The sequence below is a fragment of the Anabrus simplex genome, chromosome 9 (assembly GCF_040414725.1).
Source record: "Anabrus simplex isolate iqAnaSimp1 chromosome 9, ASM4041472v1, whole genome shotgun sequence".
Classification (NCBI taxonomy): Eukaryota; Metazoa; Arthropoda; class Insecta; order Orthoptera; family Tettigoniidae; genus Anabrus; species Anabrus simplex.
The window spans coordinates 67,630,813-67,655,976 of NC_090273.1; the positions used below are offsets into that span (position 1 = coordinate 67,630,813).

General features: G+C 37.6%; 1 protein-coding gene across 2 annotated transcripts in view; it reads left to right on the forward strand.

Moving 5' to 3' along the window:
* The window catches only part of LOC136881273 (lymphoid-specific helicase), a 140,691-nt gene that overhangs the window by 76,908 nt on the left and 38,619 nt on the right, over positions 1-25,164 (forward strand). For both annotated transcript variants that reach the window (XM_067154045.2, XM_067154046.2), the window contains exons 9-12: positions 2,475-2,636; positions 6,757-6,866; positions 18,209-18,470; positions 18,564-18,800. In XM_067154045.2, the coding sequence (XP_067010146.2) occupies positions 2,475-2,636; positions 6,757-6,866; positions 18,209-18,470; positions 18,564-18,800 (771 nt within the window). The remainder of the gene's footprint in view (positions 1-2,474; positions 2,637-6,756; positions 6,867-18,208; positions 18,471-18,563; positions 18,801-25,164) is intronic.

The window sequence follows — 25,164 nt, forward strand, 5'->3', positions numbered from 1 at the left end:
ATTTTTGTGGTATAATTCGCGAGCGCATTGTTCAGTAAATTTAACCACATCTAAGAACATTTTTAAATTTATATGTTTTCATTTGTGGACTTACATCAGTCTGACAATAAATAGTACATCTATAATTTTTTTAAATTCTTAAAATGATCTAAAAATTCTTCAAAATGCTGTATAAGTAAGTTGAAATATTGACTGATCATCCCAAATGGCAGGGGAAAAAATGCAAAAGAATGCAGAGTAAAAAGGTTTTATAATTTGTTATATTGCAGAATGAATTTATATACTACTGAGCAATGTCCTAATGCAGAGGCAAAAAAGATGACATATGAACAATATATGTCCCCTAGTTATCACACACTTTTTGTGCCCCTTCTTAAAGGCTGAGATTGTTATTCCTTTCCTCAGTCTTCTGGCTCACGTTTCATTTCGATATGCACTTCAGCAATCTGTACACCCATTGTAGTCCAACAGGTTGAGCAGCCTTTATCATTTCCACACTGATTTCATCTATCTCTGGTGCCTTTGCCATTTTCATTTTATGGACTGCTAATTGCACCTCTAACATTGTTATATTATCTTTTACTCTTGAATCCTCCCACTGTGTTACTACCGTCAAAATTTCTCACATTCAGCATGTTATCAAAATACTCTTATCTCTTCCTCTTTTATCAGTTTTCTATAAACCGTTCTTCCCCCCCTCCCTTATTACCTTGTATAATTCTATACAATATTCTTGAACTGCCAGCTGCATCTATCTCTATATTTTGTGTAAATTCTTCTCTTACTAATTTCTTACACTTCCTACACTTAATTCGGTACTTGCACAACCTGCCCCAGGATTAACTCTTCCTGCATTCAGTATCTCAGATACAACACTGCAGCAGGTTGATCACTTTTCATATCTTGGACGAATCTTGTCTAAACTGTGTACCTGTGAACAAGACAATAAAAGAATTTGGGCTGCTCACACAATATTGGGACGGTTAATGCACAGAGCCTTCATGATAAGTACCTAAAACTGCATACCAAACTCATGCTGTACAAAGCTGTTGTCATTTCCACACTGCTGTATGGCTGTGAAACTTGGACACTCTTATCGCCGTGATATCAAAAACTCCACTTCCACCAACAGAAAATGAGATTAATCTTGAATAATAAGTGGAAGGACTATGTGACAACACGGCAATTCTCGACAAAGCAGCTAAATAGCATTGAGGCAACAATCATCGCTCGTCAACTGAGATGGTTAGGCCATGTTCACCACATGGGTGATACCAGGCTTCCCCGCCAAATTCGTTATGGTGAACTTTGCTCCAGCAGTAGACCTCACGGAGTCCCTCTTAAGCGTTTTAAGGACCAGGTGAAACACATTATGAAGACAACTGGTATAGGTGTATAGACATGGGAAGAATGTGCTGTGGACCACTTACTGTGGCGGAACACTACATCCACCACTGTCAACTTGTTTGAAAGAGAACATCGCAGACATCAAGAGGCCAAGGGACAAGCAAGAAAACTCCGTCAATTACATTCCCGCCCTCCTCCATCCATTCATTGTGATTTGTGTGGGCGTATTGGTCTGTTTAGTCATGGTAAACACATCCATAAACTGATTTGAACTGGTCAGTGTATGCAGGAAGAAGTTATATATACTCGGATCGATTTACAGCCGACGACACTTCTTTTTATTATCAAGATACGTCCTTTTCTTCTTTTTTTAAAATGTGTATTCCATTCTTCCCATGCTTCCTTCTATTCTTTCACTTCTGTCACCTTATTCCACCATGATGTCTCCTTTTCTTTGACTCTTGTCGATGTTCTTTCACAGGCTCTCTCTGCCCCACTTACAAATACCCTTTTGAAGTTGGACCATTCATCTTCCACATTTCCAACTTCAGAAACTGGAATTTGTTGTTTCAGTCTCTCCTGAAACTCTTCCTGTACGTTCTTATCTTTTAATTTCCGTACTAATCGGGAGATAGTGGGTTCGAGCTCCACTGTCAGCAGCCCTGAAGATGGTTTTCCGTGGTTTCCCATAATCACACCAGGCAAATGATGGGGTTGTACCTTAATTAAGGCCACGGCCGCTTCCTTCCAATTCCTAGGCCTTTCCTATCCCATCATCGCCATAAGACCTATCTTTGTCAGTGCGACGTAAAGCAAATAGCAAAAAAAAAATCCTTACTTTATTTTAATGTCTCTTAACTCCTTTAATTTTTTCATTTTCTCTACTCTCATTTTTTATATCACTACTCTTACATTTCCTTGTATTATCATTATACTTCCTTTGGCTTTCCCTTTTTTTTTTAACTCTGTTCCATTTTGCCATGCTTTCTTCTTTTCTTTCAGTGCTTCTCACTTGATAGTATATTTGTAAAAGCGTGTGGTTGTGCTAGGAGATCTTCTGTACGTTGTAGATATTTCTTTTTAGACTATATAATCTGTTATAACATGAATTGTCTGTTCTCTTCCAGATACTCACCCCATTTCTCTTGCGGCGGACTAAGGCCGATGTTGCTATTTCAATTCCTCCTAAAAAGGAATTAATTGTCTATGCACCCATGACACCTCTTCAGCGCAAACTTTATGAGAGTACAGTGAATTGTACCATTGAGAGGCTGCTTCAGAAGGAAAAGGTAATGTACCTAGTACAGGTCTTTCATGTCTTTACCATTTATTGATTGTGGTTTCTGTATATAACCTGCCAGGCCATCCTGCTGTGGTAATGGAGTTGACTGTACAGCCAGCGATTCTGTGCAGAACGTCGAGCATGAAATAACTACTCCTAAAGTGACTAAGGACAATATGCGAATTAGTCTCTTTCGAAGGAGTGGCGGTCCCCTGGTGGAGGAAATGATACCCATATCCACAAAGCAGTGTCTGTTCTGCAAGACGGGGGCAGCTGCATATCCGTCCTGTACCAGGCAGCTGCGCATGGGATGATGTCTGAGGTGGAGGATCACTGATGTGACAATAGCAAAGACGAGCATCTTCAGTTGGCTGGAAGAGGCATTTGTAAACCATTTCTGCATTCTAAACAAGAAAACTGCATGGAGGAAATAGCCACCACACCCTGTCTGGGCCAAAGGCGAATTATTTAAATTGTTGGCAACTGGTAAGGCAGTCTGGTCAGTTGAAGTGTATTAACCTATTCATGTCACAATGAATAGCCACCTTGTTGAATGTGGAATCAGATTTAATTTGCTCGCCCGTAGTTTGAGCGTGCTTATCCCACAAAAACATGTATACAATAAAAACTAATGCAGATAATTCACTCAAATTTCTCATTCATGCCATTGTAGGTTATGACTTCCCCATTCTTCATTCCTTGAGTGTCTGCTGGCTGTGGTACAAATGTTTCATTTGAAATAATTTCAAAAAGAGCAGATCCTTATACTCTAAAAGCATTGCAATTTCGGACTATGGGCGGTCTATATATTTTTTGTATTTCTGAAATACCACTATATCCACAAAATGAATATATATCAGGTTTATCGTCTCTTTTCTCCAGTTTCCAATCACTACGGTTGTTGTGTCACCGGCCGCACGCGTTTGGAAGAACCTGGCGCGACAATTTCACTCTCACTTTCTTCAATATTCTGCTCACTTCAGTAATTTTCACTGTTGCTATCACTATCCTCAAACTCGGCTTCATTTCCCAAAATATCATTATTGCCATAATCGCCATCTTAAACATAGTCTACAAACACTTTCAGTCTCTTTTCGGCATTACCGAAAAACTGCTTCTACTCTTTAAATCTATAATGAATATCGATGAAAAGAAACTGTTGTTCAACAATTCCAGTGTCACACAGAAATACAGACCGCATTGTTTACCAACAGTACACGCCTCTCGTTCCCTACCATGTGTATTGTTAGAAATTACTAGCTGATGCACCCGTGCTTCGCTACAGAATTCTACATTATATACAGTTTTTTAGGTTGGGTAGAGTACACGTTGTGAGCAAGACTGTATTAAATCGCATAGCTCTAAACGTTACCCTGGAAACGCGACGGAGAAATCACCAAACGTCTTTTCTCACATGAAGACTGTGTTAGAAAATTTTCATTGTAATTGCCTACCATCAGTCACAATCAGGTTGAGGAATTGCATTATAATGGCAGACACTCACACTCCACTTGCCTTTTTACATCCTCAGAAAGACTGTCTTAGTGGTTTTCCCAACTGAAATGAGCATAGGTCATTACAATGACGTCAGTAGGAATGGCGCGAGTAAAGGCAATTATTTCACTTGAAATTCTCGATGAAATGAAAAACCGCACATTTTCTCACTTTTAACGAACAGGACTACGCTGCAGATCTAACAGTCCAAAGTTCCAGAGCAAGAATGACCAGGCCGCACACAGCCGTGATCCGTGAACACTGTTAGGTTTTTTTTCGGAGTGCGGGGGTGTTGAATAGTGGCAAGTTCCAGGGCAAAAACTATGCCCTTTTTACTAATCTATTTCCTAGGAGTACCCGATGAGTCGGAAAATCTCTCATTCACTACACTGGCGGCGGAAAAGTCTATCTGACTGGGAGGCTTTTTTTTCTCCAAGTCAGAGGAGAAACCCCCTCTTCACTGCTAATTTTGAATAAAATGAATGTAGAATTTAATAAAAGTGAAGAGAAAGAAGTTATTTTCAAGGTTGAATTTCGAGTTATTTAGTGAATTTTGGTGTTATAATTCGGAATATGCCTAAATTGTAATTCTAGACCAGGTCATACTACTACTGCTGCTGCTGCTGCTGCTACTACTACTAAATAATGAGCCTCTGCCTTAAGAGAGCATACTCCTCATTCAAAACAGCGCGTCAAGAGTAGGGATTGAATAGCTGGAATACTATGATGAACCAGTGAGTTACGTACTAGCAGTACGGTATCAGAAAATGTATGAACCAGAGGAATGAATGACTCCCCAGCTATTTCCCACCAATATTCATTCGGGCTGTTATACTCGGTATGCAGCGGTAATCCCATCTATCGGAGTTGAGCGGCAGCATAAGAGACAAAGAATATCACCACAAACAATGGTCAATGTAATGTTATTGCCGATCAATGTTACGCGCTTTCAATATTGTAGGCCTTCACATTTAATTTTCTTCCGACTTTGAAATACCACTCTTATCATAGTCGGTACGGTAAAATTGAATAAAAGATAAATGTTGGAAATTGTATTCTCTATAACATTTTGTTATGTAGTACTTTTCGATAGGACCCATAACATACGTATTAAAAAATTAAATTTTAGGCGCCTTCCCCTACAGGGCGAATAAAATTGTTTATAACTTTGACTGTAGTTTCTTATTCCCCGACTATATACCGACTTTCATTAAGTTCTGTTAACCCATTTTCTCGTGGCTCGGCGTTGATATGGACTTGGCAACAAAAATACAAATTCATGAATATCTGTGTTATCAACGCCGGTACGGTAACAATGTATGATGAAGCCTAAATGATCAGAAATTTAATTCTATATAACTTTAGTTATGTAGTATTTATCAATAGGACCTCTAATAATATAAATGCTTGAGAATTCAATTTTGGGCCTTAGCCTAAACTACCATTTCACTCAGCGTTAGTAAAATGATTTATAGCCTAGATTGTAGTGGCTCATCCCCCGACTTCACATACCGATTTTTATTAAATTCTCTTCAACCGTTTTCTCGTGATGCGTGTACAGACAGACAGACAGAAATTGCAGAAAAGTAAAAACTGCATTTCCTTGTTACTATAGACATGACCGATATAGAAATACCGTTCTTTTCAAATTCTGAGCAATGTACAGAAAAAACTCTTATTTTATATTGTTAGAAATTATATTGCAAAGGGAGTCTAATATACAAATATAAGCGAGGCATTGCGTCAATGCGAGCTGAGTTTGTAATTTGATTCCTGCGCCAAAACACCCTGCCCAACCATAGCTCGTCATATGATGCGAATGGGTTAAGTCAACGTAATTTTAGCAAGAAGAAATGGATGTAGAAGAGATGAACTTGATGAACAGAGAGCCTGTCCTTTTGAAGACGACTATGTGCGAAGATGTAGAGATTGTCCTAGTCCTTCTGAGTTTTTGTATTTGTCCTCATTTTCTTTTTCTATTGCTCCCTCTTGCCACACTGACTTATCATTGCATTCATCCCATTATGTATTCTTTTTCACATTCCTCTCTTTGTATATTTATGTATGGTTTGATATAACCCTTTAAATGATGAGTGGTAAGTGTGGAAGGTGGTGCAACAGGAAGGAGAGACAAAGGGATGTGGAGTTGGTGTTTATTCTTTTGTGTTTTTTGTTTGTCCTTGTCTCTCATTATTGTTCCTGGCCTTGTTCCTAGCATTCTGTTTTATATTCCTACACTTGTTTGTCCTCTTTGCGTTACATTTCTTTTAGAATTTCAGGTTCGAAACCCACTGTTGGGAGCCCTGAAGATGGTTTTCCTCCATGGTTTCCCATTTTCACACCAGGCTGTACCTTAATTAAGGCTACGGCTGCTTCCTTCCCACTCCTAGCCCTTTCCTGTCCCACTGTTGCCATAAGACCTATCTGTGTTTATGCAACGTAAAGCAAATTGTAAAAAAGGGGGGAAAAGGAATTTCAGGTCACCTCTGCTCTTCATCAGGGAATAATGTTTTTATCATGTTATTGAAAAACAAATAAGTCATCATTTGCTCCTGCCACGAAATTTAGAATAAAGAGTTTAAAGTTGATTCATGCTTATGGGAATTATCTTATTTACCTTTATTTTTCCTTAGGATCCAGCCATAGAGTATGGACCTGATGGCAAATGTCCAAAACGGAAGTGTACATTGGTAAAGAAGAGGTATTCTTATGCAGACGAATATACAAGTCCTTCTGAAGAAAGGTAAATACTGCTATTTTAGCCCAGTAAAGATTTGTCTGTTATTGGGGGGAGGGGGGGGGCTGAAGAAAGAACTGCCTTTGTGTGATAATTGAAATATTATCTCATAAGTACCTAGAAAGTGCATCAGACTATATTACACTGTAAAATATGGAAAAGAAAAAAAAAAAATGAAAAGTAAATGGGGTAATATATTCTCAAGCCTTTCTCCTTCTTCAACTAATAGTTCCTCCTTTCCTTTTCAATCACATACAAATAAATAATTTTAATATTGTTAAGTTTCCTCTACATCTGTACTGTCGAATGTTATTTATTATTGAGGCATCCCTTTGTTTCGGAGATCCTTGCATGTAGGAATATAACAGCTTCATAATAATTCTGTCTGTATATATTCTAACTTATTCTTAGATATAAGCCTTAATCTTATCACTTTTCACTGGGTAAACATTTTCATTTTTGATTTAAATGCCACAAATTACCAAACATGATGGAAGAACTTTTTGCTAAACAAGACTCGTTCACTAGCATTAAAAAAAACTCACCTTACAAAGACTCCACTTCTTGTTGTTTATTGGGTGGCAGGTCAGTGATATTTCAAATGACATAATATATTTGATGTCCTACTATAAACATACGCATTCATTATACACAAACTGACTCATTATAAAGCAATACATGCTCCAAATAAAGGAATATAATGTCCTTTAGATTTACATCATTCCGCCTTTTGCTCTGGATTACTGCTCATCAGTTGAAACTTGTTAAGACGTCCCTCTCTAGTGTGTTTCCATGGTTATTACGCCATTATTCCAAAGTCCCAGGACGTGTCCTATTAAATACATGCTAAAGAAACCTGGATAGCACATTTACGTCACTCTTTACTAAAAATTTACACAACAGAAGGGATACTACAATTATATTGATAATATCTTCAATCCAGTGCATCGTCGTGAATTTACGATGTGTATTTTTAATTCAACATATTCTTATTCGACTGGTTACATGACCAATTTAACTCAAGAAGAATTACCATGATCATCCCTGACCTAATCTTCTTCTACATGATTAATTAGAGCCCTTGTTTTGTATATATTTTATTCTTCGAATTTCTACTTGCTGATGAATACAGCTTAATATGGACCTTCACCAAATGTAAAAGAAAATGGATTCAATTTCAGACGAATGCCGTTTGACAATCTTCCTACCAACATTAACATATATATTTTTTAGACTAGATTATGAGATTTACCTACAATTGTTTTAACTAGTTGTTTATAAGATTTACTTATAACTTTTTAATAATGGTATCAAAAACAACTTTTAATGTCACATTTTATTCCAGTCTTATATGATTGATTATTGTAAGACAGTCTTAAATGTAACTATTATTTTTAAAGTTGTTCATAGTGCTGATGATGCCCGTTAAGAAGGGCGAAACATGTTCACGATTTTTCAATTATTTATTATCATTTAACCACAATAGTGGTAATTGTAAGTATTGACTAGGTTGACATTAAACAAATATTTTATAATTATATGTAAACTCTTTACTACGTTCGTAACTCTCACCATAAGAGATTTAAATTAGCGTTCCTGGCCACGTTGCGTACATAACTGGCCAGCGACAACTAGCCTGGGTAAGGGTGTGGTAAAGAACTTATTTTCACGGCCCCGGAGCACAGTTGCTTGTCGGCCTGCAGCTACAGGGAGCGACAGTCCCAAGGCAATCTTATTCTCTTTGCGTCTGACATGTTGGTGCCTAGTTTTACGTTCCTGAGACCTCTTTCAGACGGCGCAAGTTTAACCCGCTTCTGCGCTTAGCCGCTGGTCCGTCTAGGCTTAAATTAAGAAGTGTTTGTTCAAACAGAATCTTTCAGATAACGCGGAGGCGGAGAGTAACTGCGCATGGGAGAAATGTTTGAGCGGGTAGTCCGTGGTGAGTCACGGTCCCACGCTCACGTGGAACAATAGTCGTCCCCTCTTCTGAATGGAACTCATCATCGCTCAGCACTTTTTTTATTACCGGCATGTGATTTGTATTTTCATGCAGTGTTCATAACATTAATGCATTATTACCATGTTACCTACTTTATCGTTACAGATTTGTTGGCCTTTCTGTAGCACCGTACAATGCTGTGAAAGAAACCGCACTAATCCTATTTTTTTCGCTTGGCTACCTCCTTGCAACAAGCACTAAAAAGCTGCAGATGTAGCAGTAAACTGCAAGCATGTCAGTTTGAGAAATTGCTGAAGGTTTGAATTGAAGAATGCTTGACCTTTGGTCTATAGTAAATGCTACTCTCATTCGTAACGAGATCGCCCGCTGTTCACTAGCATTCGAAGTGGGAGCTGACGAAACCATCTAAGCTCCAGTTACGATGTTTACACCGTATGTGTGTTGTGAAGTAACAGCGAGGACATCTGACGAATCAGGGACAAATGTGGTAGAAGAAATAAATAGAAGTAATAAAAGTGCAACAAAAGACTCACAGGATAGAAAAATGGAGAGAAAATGTTTAGAAAATAAACAAGAGGATGGTGAGTGTAAGTCAGTCGGAGGATGCCTGAACAGGTGTGCATGTTATGAAAGTATGACACTTGATACATAGCCTGATATGAACTATTTAGTGATGAGAAACATACAAATTGGCTCGTTGAGATGGATATTTCGTTTGTATTCCTTGATATAAGTACCAATGGACAGACATATTTGGTCAGTGTATACCCTGCCGCAAGTACAGGGATTTTATACACAGGGTGTTACGTTGGGGATAGTTTGTCGTTACTTTTACCTAATTTGTGAACGGTTTTAGTGACCGTGCCAGACTCTATTTTTATATTGTGCTTGTGGAGAAGCTTGGCAATTCAATCTGTGATATTGTGAATGTAAGGCAGTTAGCCAGTTCCCTTCAGTTCTTCTTTCTGTGATCTTTGCTCCGTCGTCCCTCTGGGTTGCAGGGCTCTATGACTCTGTACATCATTGTAACCATTAACTTTGAACATCGAGCCTGTCCACCTCCTCCTGGATATTTTATGGCTCACAAATTTGTGTTGTCTTTGTGATGAGTGTTGTGAGAATGCCCTGTTTTTGTGCTGGGTGGTGCACAGTGGGACGAAATGACGAAAACGTGGCCAAAAGTCCGAAAAAAAAGTTTTCTATTGGGAATTTTCGACTCATGGGTTGGTAATAGGAACGTTGGGACTATTGAATTCCGGCCCTAGAAACAGCCGGCCGGTTCATTGTGAAGTTGCACAGCAGGTCAAATGCGTAGCGTTTCTGTTAGTCACGCACGAGGCAAGCTGAGCAAGCAACGTAACACATGTTAAGATATTGATAAAAGTGATCTCAGACGTTTATAAAGGGATCGACAAAATGGATAATGTTTCTCTACGTATGTAGTTTATTATTCAAACCTTATTAGATGTTAAACAAAATATTAACAGTTGTTTATTTATAATTAACTTTTATGCTAAATAACGTAAAATAATACTGAAATATAGTAACAAATGATAGGTAAAAGTTATGTATACGACAGCATTTGGCTAAATCTCTCATACTATGATGAAGTATAATTAATTGACTTTCAAAATCTCTTGGAAAAACGCACTACTAGCCACTACTCCGGTAATGAACCACATTTGAAGTGAAAATTGGTATTAGCCGATATTTATGCATTTTGTAAAAATTTATATAAAAGTTCAGTTATAGCAATATTTCTGTGAATTATGCTATTATTTATACATGTAGCATAGTAAAGGAAAGAATGTGATGAAAGGAGATGGAAACATTGACCCTTCTTTTGAAGGATCTGACGCATAACTTAGAAAAGGACAAACGATGCTATTATATTCTGTCCTATCTTTTTTTCATACGCACACAGACACACACAAACACACACATATATATATATGTACATATATTATTTTATATGCTTTTTCAGGTTCATCTAGTAACCATGATAATGTGCATCTTTTGAGAAAAGACATTTTCATCCAAATGAAACCATATCTCTTAGTGTTACCTCCAGTTGCTTCTAACAGTGATGAAGGTTCAGACGACGATAATTTTTGTGGGGACAGTGATTCCTTCGAAGATTATGATTCAGGCGGACAGATTAGCAATTTCGAAGATGAATCAGAAGCAACTGTTGAAGAACATCAAAGCCAATAGGATAAGGATAAAGATGTAAACTTATATTGTAATGTTTCTTTTGTTCAATTCTAATAAAATGTATTAATATTCACAAATTATATTTATTGATAATAATTGAAAAATCCTAAATTTAAAAACAATAACTACTTTAGTTTTTCAATAATTAATTATATTTTTGCCTATTATTAATATTATATTTTAAAAAATTTTGTTCGATACATTGGATCTGCCATTTTGAATTTTTCAATTTTAACATCTAATTCGTAATCAGCAGTATCAAAAACCTTATAATACTCATTTTTGCCCAATTAAACCAAATTTTACGAATTTTGGTCCGCCATATTGGATCCGCCATTTTGACTTTTTCTATTTTAACATCTAATTCGTAATCAGCAGTATCAAAAACTTTATAATACTCATTTTTGCCCAATTAAACAAACTTTTACCAATTTTGGTCCGCCATATTGGATCTGCCATTTTGAATTTTTCAATTTTAACATCTAATTCGTAATCAGCAGTATCAAAAACCTTATAATACTCATTTTTACCCAATTAAATCAACTTTTACGAATTTTGGTCCGCCATATTGGATCTGCCATTTTGAATTTTTCAATTTTAACATCAGATTCGGCAAAAACCTTATAGTAGCCATTTATGTCCAATTTTACCAAGATTTAGACTTTCGGCCACGTTTTCGTCATTTCGTCCCACTGTGTGGTGGTGAGAATCTGCATGGAGATGGCGATTTTTGTGGGTAGGCTTACTAAGAAACTGTCTGGTTTCTTACTACAACATCCCAGAAAGGAAGCCATCCATCCTACTTCACCTCCTTAGTGAATTTAATTGAAGGATGCTGCTAGATGAAATTTCTTTGGACCTTCTGTCCAGACCACAAATGTATCATCAGCATGCCTCCACCAAATCTTAGGTTCAACAGGGTCTGAAGCAGTAGCCTCCTCAAAATGTTCCATAAAGAAATTGGCCATTACTGGCGAAAGTGGACTTCCCATAGCGACACCATCCGTCTTTTCGTATAATTGCCCATCTCTCAAGAAATGGAAGTCATGCAGTAGTGAAATAGCGTAATAATGTTCTCTGGGAAGAGATGCTCAAAGAGAAATATGACAGAGTTAGTCGGCACTTTAGTGAACAAGGACTCCAGAACTCAGCAAAAGTGCCTTGGATTGAAGAGTTGTGGTTGACGACTTATTGATGAAATACAGAAAAGTCCCTAACGTATAATTCAGTGCATCCTGTATGTGGCTGAAGGAATTTTATTTGGTATTTAGCCAGAGCATACGTAGCATACGAATCACACTATTGGCCAAACAGACTTATGGTTTTAAAGGAGAGAATTGCCAGCCGGAAAATGTAATGTGTTGCTATGCAGTGCACACTGCACGCGGAAGCAAGAGAATTCCTTCCCCAATCGTATGACAGTTGGAAAAGCTACGATGTTTTAAGGGTGTCGGGCACCTTCCATGCCCGTACAAGGCATCTAAAAATGCAAACATTACAGTAATCCAAAAGATAAAGCATTTGCACAGGGTAGCCAGCATAATTTTTCCTTGTCTTTGAATTGTGTTTTTCTCCCTTTTGTTGCGTGAGGTTATGTTTGCCATTGTTTTATACAAGTGCATTATTTGAATAATGTAAATGCACCTTGTTGGGTACATTTCTGAAATAGTGTTTTCCATGGCATTTGAAAAGTTTAAACTGAGAATCAAGATGATTGCATGCATTAATGGGTCTTAGAAGTGCCACGGCAGGAAATTGTACAAGTATAGTCACTGTACTGTTGTTATAATATGAACGGAAGCGAGAGACTTTCTCCCCTCGTCGTAGGAAAGTTTGATAAGCCGTGATGTTTTAAGGGCATCGGGTACATTCCGTGCAAGCATAAAGCATTTAAAATGCATACAGTACAGTAATCCAATGAACAAAGCACTTGCACAGGGGAGCTAGTATAGATTTCTCCTCGTCTTTGAATCAATCTTTCTTTCTTTTGACTTCATTGCGTGAGGTTATGTTTGCCGGTGAGTTATCCAAGTGCATTATTTGAATACTGTAAATGCACCTTTTTGGGTACATTTTGGAAATAGTTGTTTCCATGGCATTTGAGAGCTTTAAACTGTGAATCAAGGTTAATTGCATACAGTAACGGGTCTTAGAATATATTATGATGCCGCCAGGGTTGGCATTTTCAAAGTATGTGTTGGCGGTTAATTCAAAATCACGTAATTCAAAGTCCGACTTTTGCGTCCCAACGACTTTGAATTAACAAGGTTTTACTGTATCATCTGCAACCCCTCTTGTGGGGTATTGTTGGAAAGCCCTAAGCTCAAGATGATGGTACCACACCAGTTGGCCTGAAACCGTTAGGGACAAAGTTACATGCAGTCAAAATGCGAAAATGTCTTATTTTACTTCATATCGACTTGTGAATGTACAGAGGTGTGCAAATTATTATGGAAAAGACAAAAAAAAAATTTTTTTTTTTTTCAATTTTGAAGTGACAAAAGTTACAAAGTGAAACACAATTTCACTTCAATACTTGGTATGCATGCCTTTGACCTTTATGAGTGTTTTCACTCTATCTGGCATGCTTTCTATCAATGTCTTGCACTGTTCTTTGATAGTTTCATCTTCATGCCATATTGTTGTGAGCGTCTCGACCACATGTGCTTTAGTGGTAATGGGTGCCTTTTTTTTTTTTTTTTTTTTTTTTTTTTTATAGCCCACAGATTTTCCAATTGATTCATGCCAGGGCTGTTGCCAGGCCAGTCAAGCATTTTAACACCATTTTCTTGCAGAAAGGATGTCACTTTCTTTGCTTTATGGCATGGTGCACCGTCTTGCATGAAAAAATCCAAAATCATCCACTGACCAGAATTCAGAACGTGATGTACCGTTTTCATCGTCCTAATAATGAAATGAATGATGTCATACGGCGTTAAAATTTGCCATGCATGGTAATGAGATCACAGAGATTATGTAATTGAGCCATACATCTAAAAAGAACGAATGTATTAAGTTAAATAGGCTGTGATTTCAGAATATATATATATAATACGGACGCATAAAATCAAGGAGGCCATGAATGTGACGGCAAAGATGTTCATTTGGCGAATCAAGTATGCCTAGGTCACGAAATTAGACATAAAGATATAAAGGATCCTTGCGGCCGTGATAAAAATAATAGAAAGTTTTTTAAAATTGTTAAAAAAAGAAGTGAGTGAACAATAAAAATATTTTACGCAAGACTTCGAAGCAAGTTCATCCACGAAGAAAATAGTCCTCGCGGGAAGAAGAAGGGAGATATGTAAAAGAGCAAGAGCTAAAGATCCAGCACATTGAAGAATTTTTAAAGTTACGCCGATATCTGACCTAAAATCGAGGCGGAAAAGCAGAAGCAATTAAATAATATTTGGACAGTAGTCGGAATACAAACTGAAGGTCGTCGCGAAATACCAGAACAGATTAGACTCATATGCTGATTGTCTGAATGAAAAATTAAGGGCTAATTCGATAATTTACTTGTTAAAGTCTGTTACGGGAAATTGACATTGAATTTCTGCTATAATAACCTGATACAAAACTATAATCTAGCTTCTTTGTAGTACATTTTGAAGGCTATGGTCATGACATTAATTACGATGCTGGAAATGTTTCTTTCACATATGACTAACGGCTACAACATGAGAGGCTAAATCGGAGGTGGGACCGACTTTCCGACGTAGACCGCCCAGCTGTTCCTGCTAGCCCGAATCTTGAGACTACCGCCTGATGATGACGTAACGGATGTTGGAGACTATCTATGCAGCCCTAAGATGACAACATCGGAGCCAAACCCAGTCATCTAACATCGGCAGTCGCAAGTTAAGTTCCAAAGAATTATTTTATAATCTTGAAATTTATGTGTCGTAGACGTAGTGTATAAATATTTGCAGTAAACATTGGTATGTAGCTTGTTATGAAGTTCTTCGTGATGAAATCTCAATCGATACTATCTTTGCAATGAGGTTATCCTAGTTGATTTATCGTTATGGGAGTAGGTATTCTTCAAGTGTATATAATCAATGTCATGATATAGGAATGCTTAAAGTTAAACAAGGAGAGATTTCAAATGATGTTTTCAACCATTATGGAAATGAAACGACGTACACAATGTGATATATTCCAGACGTAACGTTTTAAAGAAGATAATTAATTTCTGAGTTGCTTAGACTTGGTTACTATTACGACGCGACTACATGTGAGTAAATAATAACTTATTTTGTTTATACATGTGTTTCCTTTACAGATTAACGTGATCATGTGTATTACAAATGAAACTTAACCCAGAAATGCACCGCTGTAGTATATTAACGATATGTTAAGATGATTTGCCGCCTAGATGAGAATGATCTATGTTTTTGTAGGAAAGTAAGGATTTGAGCGACATGTTGATGTGGTTTTACGTATAATTATTCGTTGAGATATATTTATGGTAATGAATGACGCGGTATTATAATATTTAATATTGGTATATGGAGAGATAAATATACTTATGAATTTTTGGTAGTAAGTACGATGTGTTACTAACCAATAATGTTATTTAACGTATGCGGCATGACTTTAAAATAGTAATGCAAGATATATTGGGTTAATGATACATGTATACAATGAAATACGTCGCAGAATTCGTATGTTGGTTACCGTAAATTGTCTTCAGATAAAATTTTCCAAAATAAGGAATAAATAAGGGTAAACTTGTTGTCTTCATGGAGAATATGTCAACGTTGTAATGAATGTTATTTGATGTTTGGTCTCAAGGATATATTTTAATGGGTAAAGCGACTTCATAATTTGAATCTCTACCACAATTAAATAAATAATGTTACTAAATACATTCCTACGAATTTTATGGTACTTGATTGGACATATGTGCAACCATAAATCATGATAGGTATAATTTCTGATAGAACTACGATAATAACTGATCATTATACGATACCTACATTTAATTTTAGGATGTAATATGATTATTTTTACCAAATGACATGGTCAAACTGACCAATATTTTTCTTTTAATGATCGATATATGTTCGAAATAGCCGTTTTTGAGCTAATATATACTTGGAACTTACTTGCAACTGCTGACGTTACAATTTTGGAAGATATGCCTTTGTTTAGTGACAAAATATGAATTCAATATCAACAAAAATAAGCATTTTTATTTTTTTTTAAACAAGAGCCGAGGGACTCTAATTAAGCATATTTATTATGTATTTTTCTAAGGCTTAGGGACTTGTTTTTTTTAAACCAATATTAATTTATCTGCTTACCAATTGATTGTCGTTATTAATATGAGATACTTAATTTCAAAGAATATTTGACTACATCCTCATCAAATATGACTAATACCTACAATTTATATGATTATGAGAATTTTTCTTTGTTTTCATGATGCGGATAACAAGTAATTAGCAAGAGGATTAATTGAATCAGATCGTAGATAGTTTAGATTATATTTTTCAACAGAAAGAAGAGAAAGGTGATTGATGTAAATGACTGTTATTATATGTTCTTTTATGATTCTAGAATCATGAATAAAAGTGTAGATTTATACAATTTAGAAGTTATTATTGAAAATAGGCTGATATAATAATGGTAGATAAGACGATTTTGAATTAATTAAAAAGAATATTATTTTTTTTCTTTCTCGAATGAATGGACATGGACAACTTAACTTCGATTCCGACGGATGAAGGGTATCGCTGGTAATTTATTAAAAGAAAATGCTGTTTCCCAGTTGACCTCACGTAAAAAAAAACTATTCACAGATGCATTTTAATTATCCCTGAGAGGTGTCGCGTGGCAATTTAGGAACTATTTTGATGACAAATGTGACATGTGAAGTGAAGATTGCGGCGTTGCTTAATTTTTTTTTAATGGCGCGGTCACTGATTTATTCATTGATTGATAGAAGCATGGATAGCTGCCGACACTAAGCATCGTTTTCATAAATGCATTGATCCATTCTACTGATCCGAAGAGATGATAGTCGGAGGAGGGGAAAATAGCCGGAGCACTTGATAGGTCGCCCATGATGGTGCAAGAAAATTATTCCCCGCAGGATGGTGCAGTGAGGACAATGAATGAATGGATGGATATGAATTTAAAACAATCAGTGGATCAGACCTGCAATGTCTCACATTCACAGAGACTGACATGAAATAATAGTATTACTGATCAGTGGACTGCGTTTATAGCATAATACTGAATCTATGATTCTTCTAGTCTAAAGGGGTCCAAAATCCAAGTCATCAGCCCCTTATAATCATACTTATCGCTAGGAAAGTAGAACCATGGTATTTGTCACGGTGTGGTACTAATCAAAAGTAGCGCAGCATCGCGTTATTCCACACAGTGAAAAAAAATGAAATGGTCTATGGCTTTTAGTGCCTGGAGTGTCCGAAGACATGTTCGGCTCACCGGGTGCCGGTTTTTTTATTTGACCGCCGTAGGCGACCTGCGCATCGTGATGAGGATGAAATGATGGTGAAGACAACACACACACACCCAGCGAAATTAACCACTGATGGTTAAAATTCCGAACCATGCCGGGAGTCAAACCCAGGACCCCTGTGACCAAAGGCCAGCACGCTAACCATTTAGCCATGGAGCCGGACATTCCACACAGTATGGTACTACTCCCAGGTAATGAAATTCGCACATGTAATACAGACCTATGGTGTTTCGTACATTGCGGCATACCAGGTGTACTAACCACAGGGACTCGCGCTATCCCGTGGTGTTCCTCATATAGTGGGTACTAATCATAGGCAAGCCAAAACCATGGTGTCGTTCATGTAGTGGTACTAATCACAGGTACTGTAAAAGCTGGCATCGTACTCTTTTGCTACTAATCACAAACCTATTTGGTACCTAACATAGTGGTACTATGCAGAAGAAAAAGCGACCCATGATGTTCCCCGCGTGGTGGTACTAATCACAAGTAGTTTCATGGTTCTAATTCAATCATCCCTTGGTCGTCCCTGTTGCTATCCATGTAATAATTTTTTTCCTGTTCAAAAGAAGTGAAGTCTTGCTTATCAGGGTCCACATTACCTTTTATTGAACGGCTAATTTTTAGAATTGTTTTGCTTCAGAGGAAGTAGTCACGACAGTACATATGTTTCTTTTGCAGTGAGGAAGAACCTGAACCAGAGCCAAGTAACAATGGTGTGCTGGAAATCGTTGACGATCAAGATAAGAATTATAAAGTACATTTGACAATGCAGAATCCATCCCAGCAATTAAGAAAAATTGTTAATCATCCATATTTAATTCAGATGCCCCTGAAGCCTGGTAAAAACGAGATAAGAGTGGATGAAGAGTTAATAAGAAAGTCGGGAAAATTATTAGTTATGGACGCAATGTTGTCAAAATTAAAAGCCCGAGGTCATAAGGTAAGGAGAATTATTTTCATCTATCTGAAGAATAATTTTGAGTGCTTAATACACTACAATGTTGGATACTTAGGGTTTGTTTTTATGATTTAGGTTTTAATTTTCTCAACATTTGTTATGTTGTTGGACCTGTTGGAAGAGTACGCACTGTACAGAAAGTATACATATTGTCGTTTGGATGGTAATACACATCTTGAAGACAGGAAGGATCGAATCAAAAAGTTCAATACTGACCCAAATATCTTTCTCTTTTTGATATCTACACGGGCTGGAGGCCTTGGGATCAATCTCACAGCTGCAGATACAGTCATTATATTCGACAGTGATTGGGTAAGTTAATTCAAATATATCTTCTGTATTATTGTCTAGTTCCAGATCCCACGAACCTACTACGCTGGCGTAGCAGGGGGAGAAGTGATACTCCCACGTGGCGCGTCCCAGGTGGCGGATAGGGGGTCCTAACTGGCTTGCCGGCGGACTTAAGGGAAATGAAATAACTCTCGTGGACCAAACACACAACCCCCCTGTGGGTGGGGGACGCAGACGAAGAAGACACCCACAGTATCCCATGCCTGTCATAAGAGGCGACCAAGGAATGATTGAATTAGAACCATAAACTACTTGTGATTATTACCACCACGCGGGGAACATCATGGGTCGCTTTTTGTTGTGCATAGTACCACTGTGTTAGGAACAATTCATCCATTCATTCTTTGTCCTCACGTTCTGAATTCTGGTCAGTGAATGATTTTGGACTTTTAATTTGTCATTCCATTTCATCTCATTTCATATCATTAGGGGCAGATGACCTAGATGTTAGGCCTCTTTAAACAACAAGCATCATCATCATCATCATCATCATCATAGTTCCAGATCATATTCTCTTACTTGTACAGGGTGGTGTAGAAATTGGTGTCCCCTAACTTACTATGCAACCATTATGACAAAGATTGTTCACAGTGTTTGCTGCTTTGCTCAGTACATTTCATACAACTTACAAATGATTCACGAATATGGGACAGTAAAGATATACCGTCGTTAAGGTGGATTTTCAATGGACTGTTCACCTCTAATTTTTAGTTTTGGAGTATACATCACATTCTCCCATTGACTAAAATCACATGCTGTGAAAACACAAGGACATGGTGGCTAATGAATAGTCTCATGACACGCAATCCCCTCTGTGAATATATTATCCGAAACTTTCCGAACATTCATTCTGAAGTGACGTGGAGCTCTGTTTTGTGAATTGAAGTGCAGAATGTAGTTGTTTTCTAGCCCAGTTACTGCAAAGTTTTGCAGCATTTCTAGATAAGCTACTGAAGTAACCTCTTCTTGAGGGGGCGGGGGGTAGAGGATCCTATCAATCTGATACTTGACATTGGATTCCGTTAATCCAATATCCAAAATTCCTCCCCAGGCAGCAGTACCTGGAACATTGAGCTCCTTCTCCATGACGTCATGTGAGTTTGTGTTGGACCAATAAGTAGAATTATGCCGATTAATGCCTCCATTTGGTTTGAAAATTGCCCCATCTGTACATAAAATTGAGTGCCAAATATTTGGATCTACTTCATTCTGGATTACAAACGACTTACAAAACTCTGGTCTTCTGTCTTAATCATCCCCGTGTAATTTTGGACAAAAAAAGTATGATTATTACATCTTTTAGGATTCTCTGCAGGCTCCTTCGGGATGTGCCCAACTGAGCAGAAGCTTACAAGGACTTGCCACAAATGCTTGAGCAACCAATTGAACACTTTTATTACTGATATTACGTTGCCGACCGGATCGTGATGCAATTCTTAATGTTAGTTTTTCTTTCGAAATGTTGCCTAGTTGGTAACAGTACATCAGGAAACTTCGTATTAAAGTTATTATGCATCTTTGTCGTACTTCTATCATTATTGAAGCATGTAAATTCATTGTTCATTAGTAAACTTGTGTGCTGTTTTGCTAAATAATAAAAAGAGCTGAATCATGGCTGACAGCAGACAACCAAATGAATATATTTATATAATGCAGCCAATTATTGTTACGAATTTAAACCTAAATCTAAGAATTTCCTCTCTCCTAATCAGTTACTGTGTAAGGGTGAACTGACTTTCAAGCCACCATCGATAAATACCTCATATTGTCATCAGTAACTTTATTGGCCACATTGGATCATGTTTACTTTCTCTTTGAACAACTACTGTGAAATACAACATATACAGATTGTTTTGACCATTTTTTATTGCTGTTATTGAGAGTAGTTATTCTGTTGCTTTCCTCACCATTTGCATTGAAAAAGGCATTTTTTTATGATGTAATCATCAGTATGGGCATTTTATATTACCGTATTTCACGGCATAATCGTCGCACTTTTTATACCAAAATTTTCGAAAAAATTGTAGGGTGCGACCATTATACGATGAATATTTAATACCAGTATTTGTATTACTCAAAAAATGTATTTATAACTAAATTGTATTTGATACAAATTTAAGATGCACGTAATAATCGCGTTTATACATCAAAATAATTAAAATAGTCTAAAACAAAATTCATAATTTTTCGCAACAATTCGGCGAACGTTTTTCCAACCTGAAAATAAAAATGAACGTATTAAGTTAATTGTCATTAATTTGAGTACCTATTAAAGTTAAAATATTACACTTGCAAAAAATTATCGCTTTATTGTGAAATGCGGACTTACCGGTACGCAATTTATTCCAAATCTTCGGTGTCGCTATCGCAGGTTTCGCTATCTGATGCGCCGTCCTCGCCTCTGTTAATACCAGTATCAGATTCTTCGTCTCCCTGCCACACTGCGTCATCTTCAGGACCGTCTAGTGCATTCGAAATCCCAGTCCTTTTGAAGCTCTTGGAGACTAGTTCAGGTGGTATAAGATCCCAACTCTTCTTCACCCACGAGCATAACAAGTCCAAGGGTGGACGCCTGATATTTCCGGCGGGCGTCAATTGCTGATCGCCGCTCATCATCCACTCGTAAAATCGACGTAAGTGGTCTTTAAAGGGTTTATTAACACATACGTCTAGTGGCTGCAAAGCAGATGTTAGGCCACCAGGAATGACTATCTGTCGTGTCTTATTTGTAGTGAGAATTTGCTTCACTTCGTTCACGAGGTGACCTCAGAAACTATCTAAAACAAGCAGAGCTGGTTGTTTTAGTAGTGCACCAGGTCTTCTATTCCACACAGTTTTAACCCAGTCCAGCATGAGTTCTATGTCCATCCAACCCTTTGGTTGCACTCGTACATGAATTCGACGGGGAAACTGTGTATTCTTAGGCATCGTTTTCTTCTTGAAAATGATGTAAGGCGGCAACTTTCTCCCGTCAGCTGTAATGGCTAGCATTGCCGTGCATCGCAACTTCTCACTACCGCTGGTTTTCATTAATACACTCCGTGATCCTTTTAGCGCAATAGTGCTGTTGCGAGGCATATCAAAAAAGATTGGAGTCTGATCGGCATTACCGATTTGAGAAAGCAAGTACGAAGTTTCCTTGCGCAAACGTATGACAAATCGGTGAAAATTTACAATCTTGTTCGTGTAATCAGCAGGCAACTTTTGGCTTAGTGCTGTTCTCCTTCGCACTGACAGATTGTGTCGTCGTATGAACCCACGAGTCGCCTTAAACTGAGTTACCGGTATGTTGTGTTTGCGCGCTACCTCCTGTCCCTTAATTTGTAACATTTCATATGATACACTGCAGCCATTGTTACGTATTTCACTGACGTACCTAAACACTTCTTCGTCAATTATAGGAAACTTCCCTGTTTTAGGACCTCTAAACGCGCGTCTAGAAGGGTTTGTGCTTTTTGGCTTGTTTTTTACTTTCCGCCAGTCACGCACCAACTTTTCACTCACTGAAAATTTTCTTTTTGCAGCTCTGTTCCCGTGCTGTTCAGCGAAGGCAATTACGCTTAGCTTGAAGCCCGCAGAATAGTTTCTATATTTACCAATAATCGCTTATAAATGCTTCACACGTTAATGTTTTGTGATATAAATGACTTTCCGTAATTGTTCACTATTAAAACAAATTATTTCTGCAAACACCGCAAACACAAATTAAAATCTTAAATTCTCACGCACACATGTCTACAGTAATCACGTAAATCTGAAACAAATAAATGCATCTGTGATCTGTCCATTCCAGAGCAGCCAATACTGTTAGGCAGCAAGGAAGCATGCAGCAATTTATCAGTTTAGCTCGTTGGTTGCGACACACTACTGCGCTTGCGCAAAGCTCGCAAATCGGAGCTCTAGCTAGCGCGGTGTAGATCTACTGTATAGTTGACTTTATTCCGAGACGTCAGTAACAAACATTCATTTTTTTCAATTTCTTTTAAACATACGGTAATTAGGTTAATATTTCTTCCCAGTTATTGATGATTTTACATTACATTACTAACGAGTTTATAAAATAAAACTTTAATAGCATTGGATAATAATTATCTTGACTGCTTGGATAAAAGTTTTCATCCCATGCCCGGACACTTATGACGTAGTAGTAAGATAAGAGTCTAGCGATGACAACTGAGACATCGTAAATAATTCGGCTGACCGTGAGCTGAATAATTCCATGGAAATCTGCGTTATCGTCTTGGATTTCACTTCGTGCGCAATAACACAGGAGCCGGCCCCATGGTGTAGGGGTAGCGTGCTTGCCTCTTACACGGAGGCCTCGGGTTCAATTCACGGCCAGGTCAGGGAATTTTACCTGTATCTGAGGGCTGGTTCGAGGTCCACTCAACCTACCTACCCGGTATTTCCTGGCGACGTTGCCGATAAGCGATAACTTACAGCCTTGCGTATTTCAAATGGGTACTCATAATATGTAGGTGGTGAATAAATAGTACACTGTCTCGCGACCACGTTGTCAAACTGCCGATAGCCTACCGGTAAGCCATGCGTCGTACATATACCGGTATTATTTATTTATACGTTGTGCAACATGTCGTAAACGTGACTGTGTTGCCAAATTGCCCATAAAGCATACACGTATTTAAATTGCGCATTCATGTGCAGCTTACGTTGCAGTTCCATTTACCTTTTAACCAGATTAGTGAACAAAATTTGGACGTGCGACGATAATGTAATTAAAGGTTTAAAGTCTGATTTTTGTATTGAAAATAAAGGATGCGACGATTACGCGGTGGCGACGATTATGCCGTGAAATACGGTATTCCAGAAAATTAAGTGTTCTTTGAGGCTGATTTGTGAAATTTCCATACTTGTGTTGGTGTTTGCATATTCGTGCCCTGTTTCTAGTAAATGCTTGGCAAATACACATTTGGGTTTATGTTTGAGGTCTCTGAGTTCTGCTTGTCTCATTTGGAGGTTTCGGCCCTTTTATGCAATATAGAACAACGGCACTGAGCCTGTGCATATCAGCAGCAGAATGCGCAGCTCCTGTCTGCAAAGGATCAAGAAACAGCGTAGATGTTGCTGTATATGAAATGACCTGCATTATCACGGGATACTTTTAAACTGACACCTGTTCATAAACTCTATCCTCTTGTTGGAGTTGCACCTCCTGATATGCAAACATGAGTAGTAAGTGGAGATTCAGGTCACCCTCTGTATGATCTACATTACTACCGGCTTAGGTCCAGGAAAAGATTCTTCACCGGATTTGAGGCTCTCCAAATATCCAAAGAAAATAATCATCTCAATAGATATAGAGGTAAACTGAATATTCCAGACATGAAAATTAAGGATGAGCTAACCCATCCGGTCCGCTAGTAATAACACCGAGACCACTGAGAAGGAGCTATGGTCTATGCTCATAGTATTACAGTAAGTGTGTATGTTGGAAGCACGCATTTACTGAATTCTAAGTCTATTATCAATGCTCCTACGCATGTGCGCGACATCATATTTCAGCATCTGGATCACCATTAGGCAAGCCTCACACTTGTCTGTAATGTCCAGCTTTCACGCCAATGGTATGACAATAGGAAGCTGCCGCCATAGGAACACATGCAGTGTCGCCACTAATGCACGTGTGATACTATAGACCACCAGACCTCTTATAGCTTTTTTCATATGGTACAGAGCAACAGAAGCAGTTTCGTTTTCAGTTCACTTCATCTGAAAATGAGAAATGGTTAACATCTGACTAGTGCAATTAGAGGAAGAGCAAAGTTGTCTTTATGATTGATTACTCATGGAGAAATTACTTGTAAATAATTTAATACAGGAGAAAATTTGGAAAGAAATGGCCTTGCATAAAATGAATTTCATTATAAAGCCCGTGTTGTCGTACGTATACTTTAAAGGTATGGTCAAATGTTCCACCTTTACAATACTAAAAGTTTTATTATTTAATTATTTAAAAAACATTTTAAAAATATAACTGAACATGTTTCGTCTATCTTGTAGACATCATCAGCCGAAAAGTTTTAAGATCAAGGACAAGGACAAAAAACAACACATTAAGATAATTCGGATTGCCAAATACGTAAGTTAAAATAGCGTATACTTTAATACTTTAAAAACTTGCCTACTTTTAACGTTAATAATAGCCGTCATTCTCGTTCTAGGGCCCTCCACTGCACATTCTACATACGATACTACGATCAGATATTCCGCTTAATTATTTTTTAACAAGAATTGTCCACATCATCATGCCAATAAGACGATCTCAATATCTTTTTACTGGAATCCTCTCATGTTTATCACATGT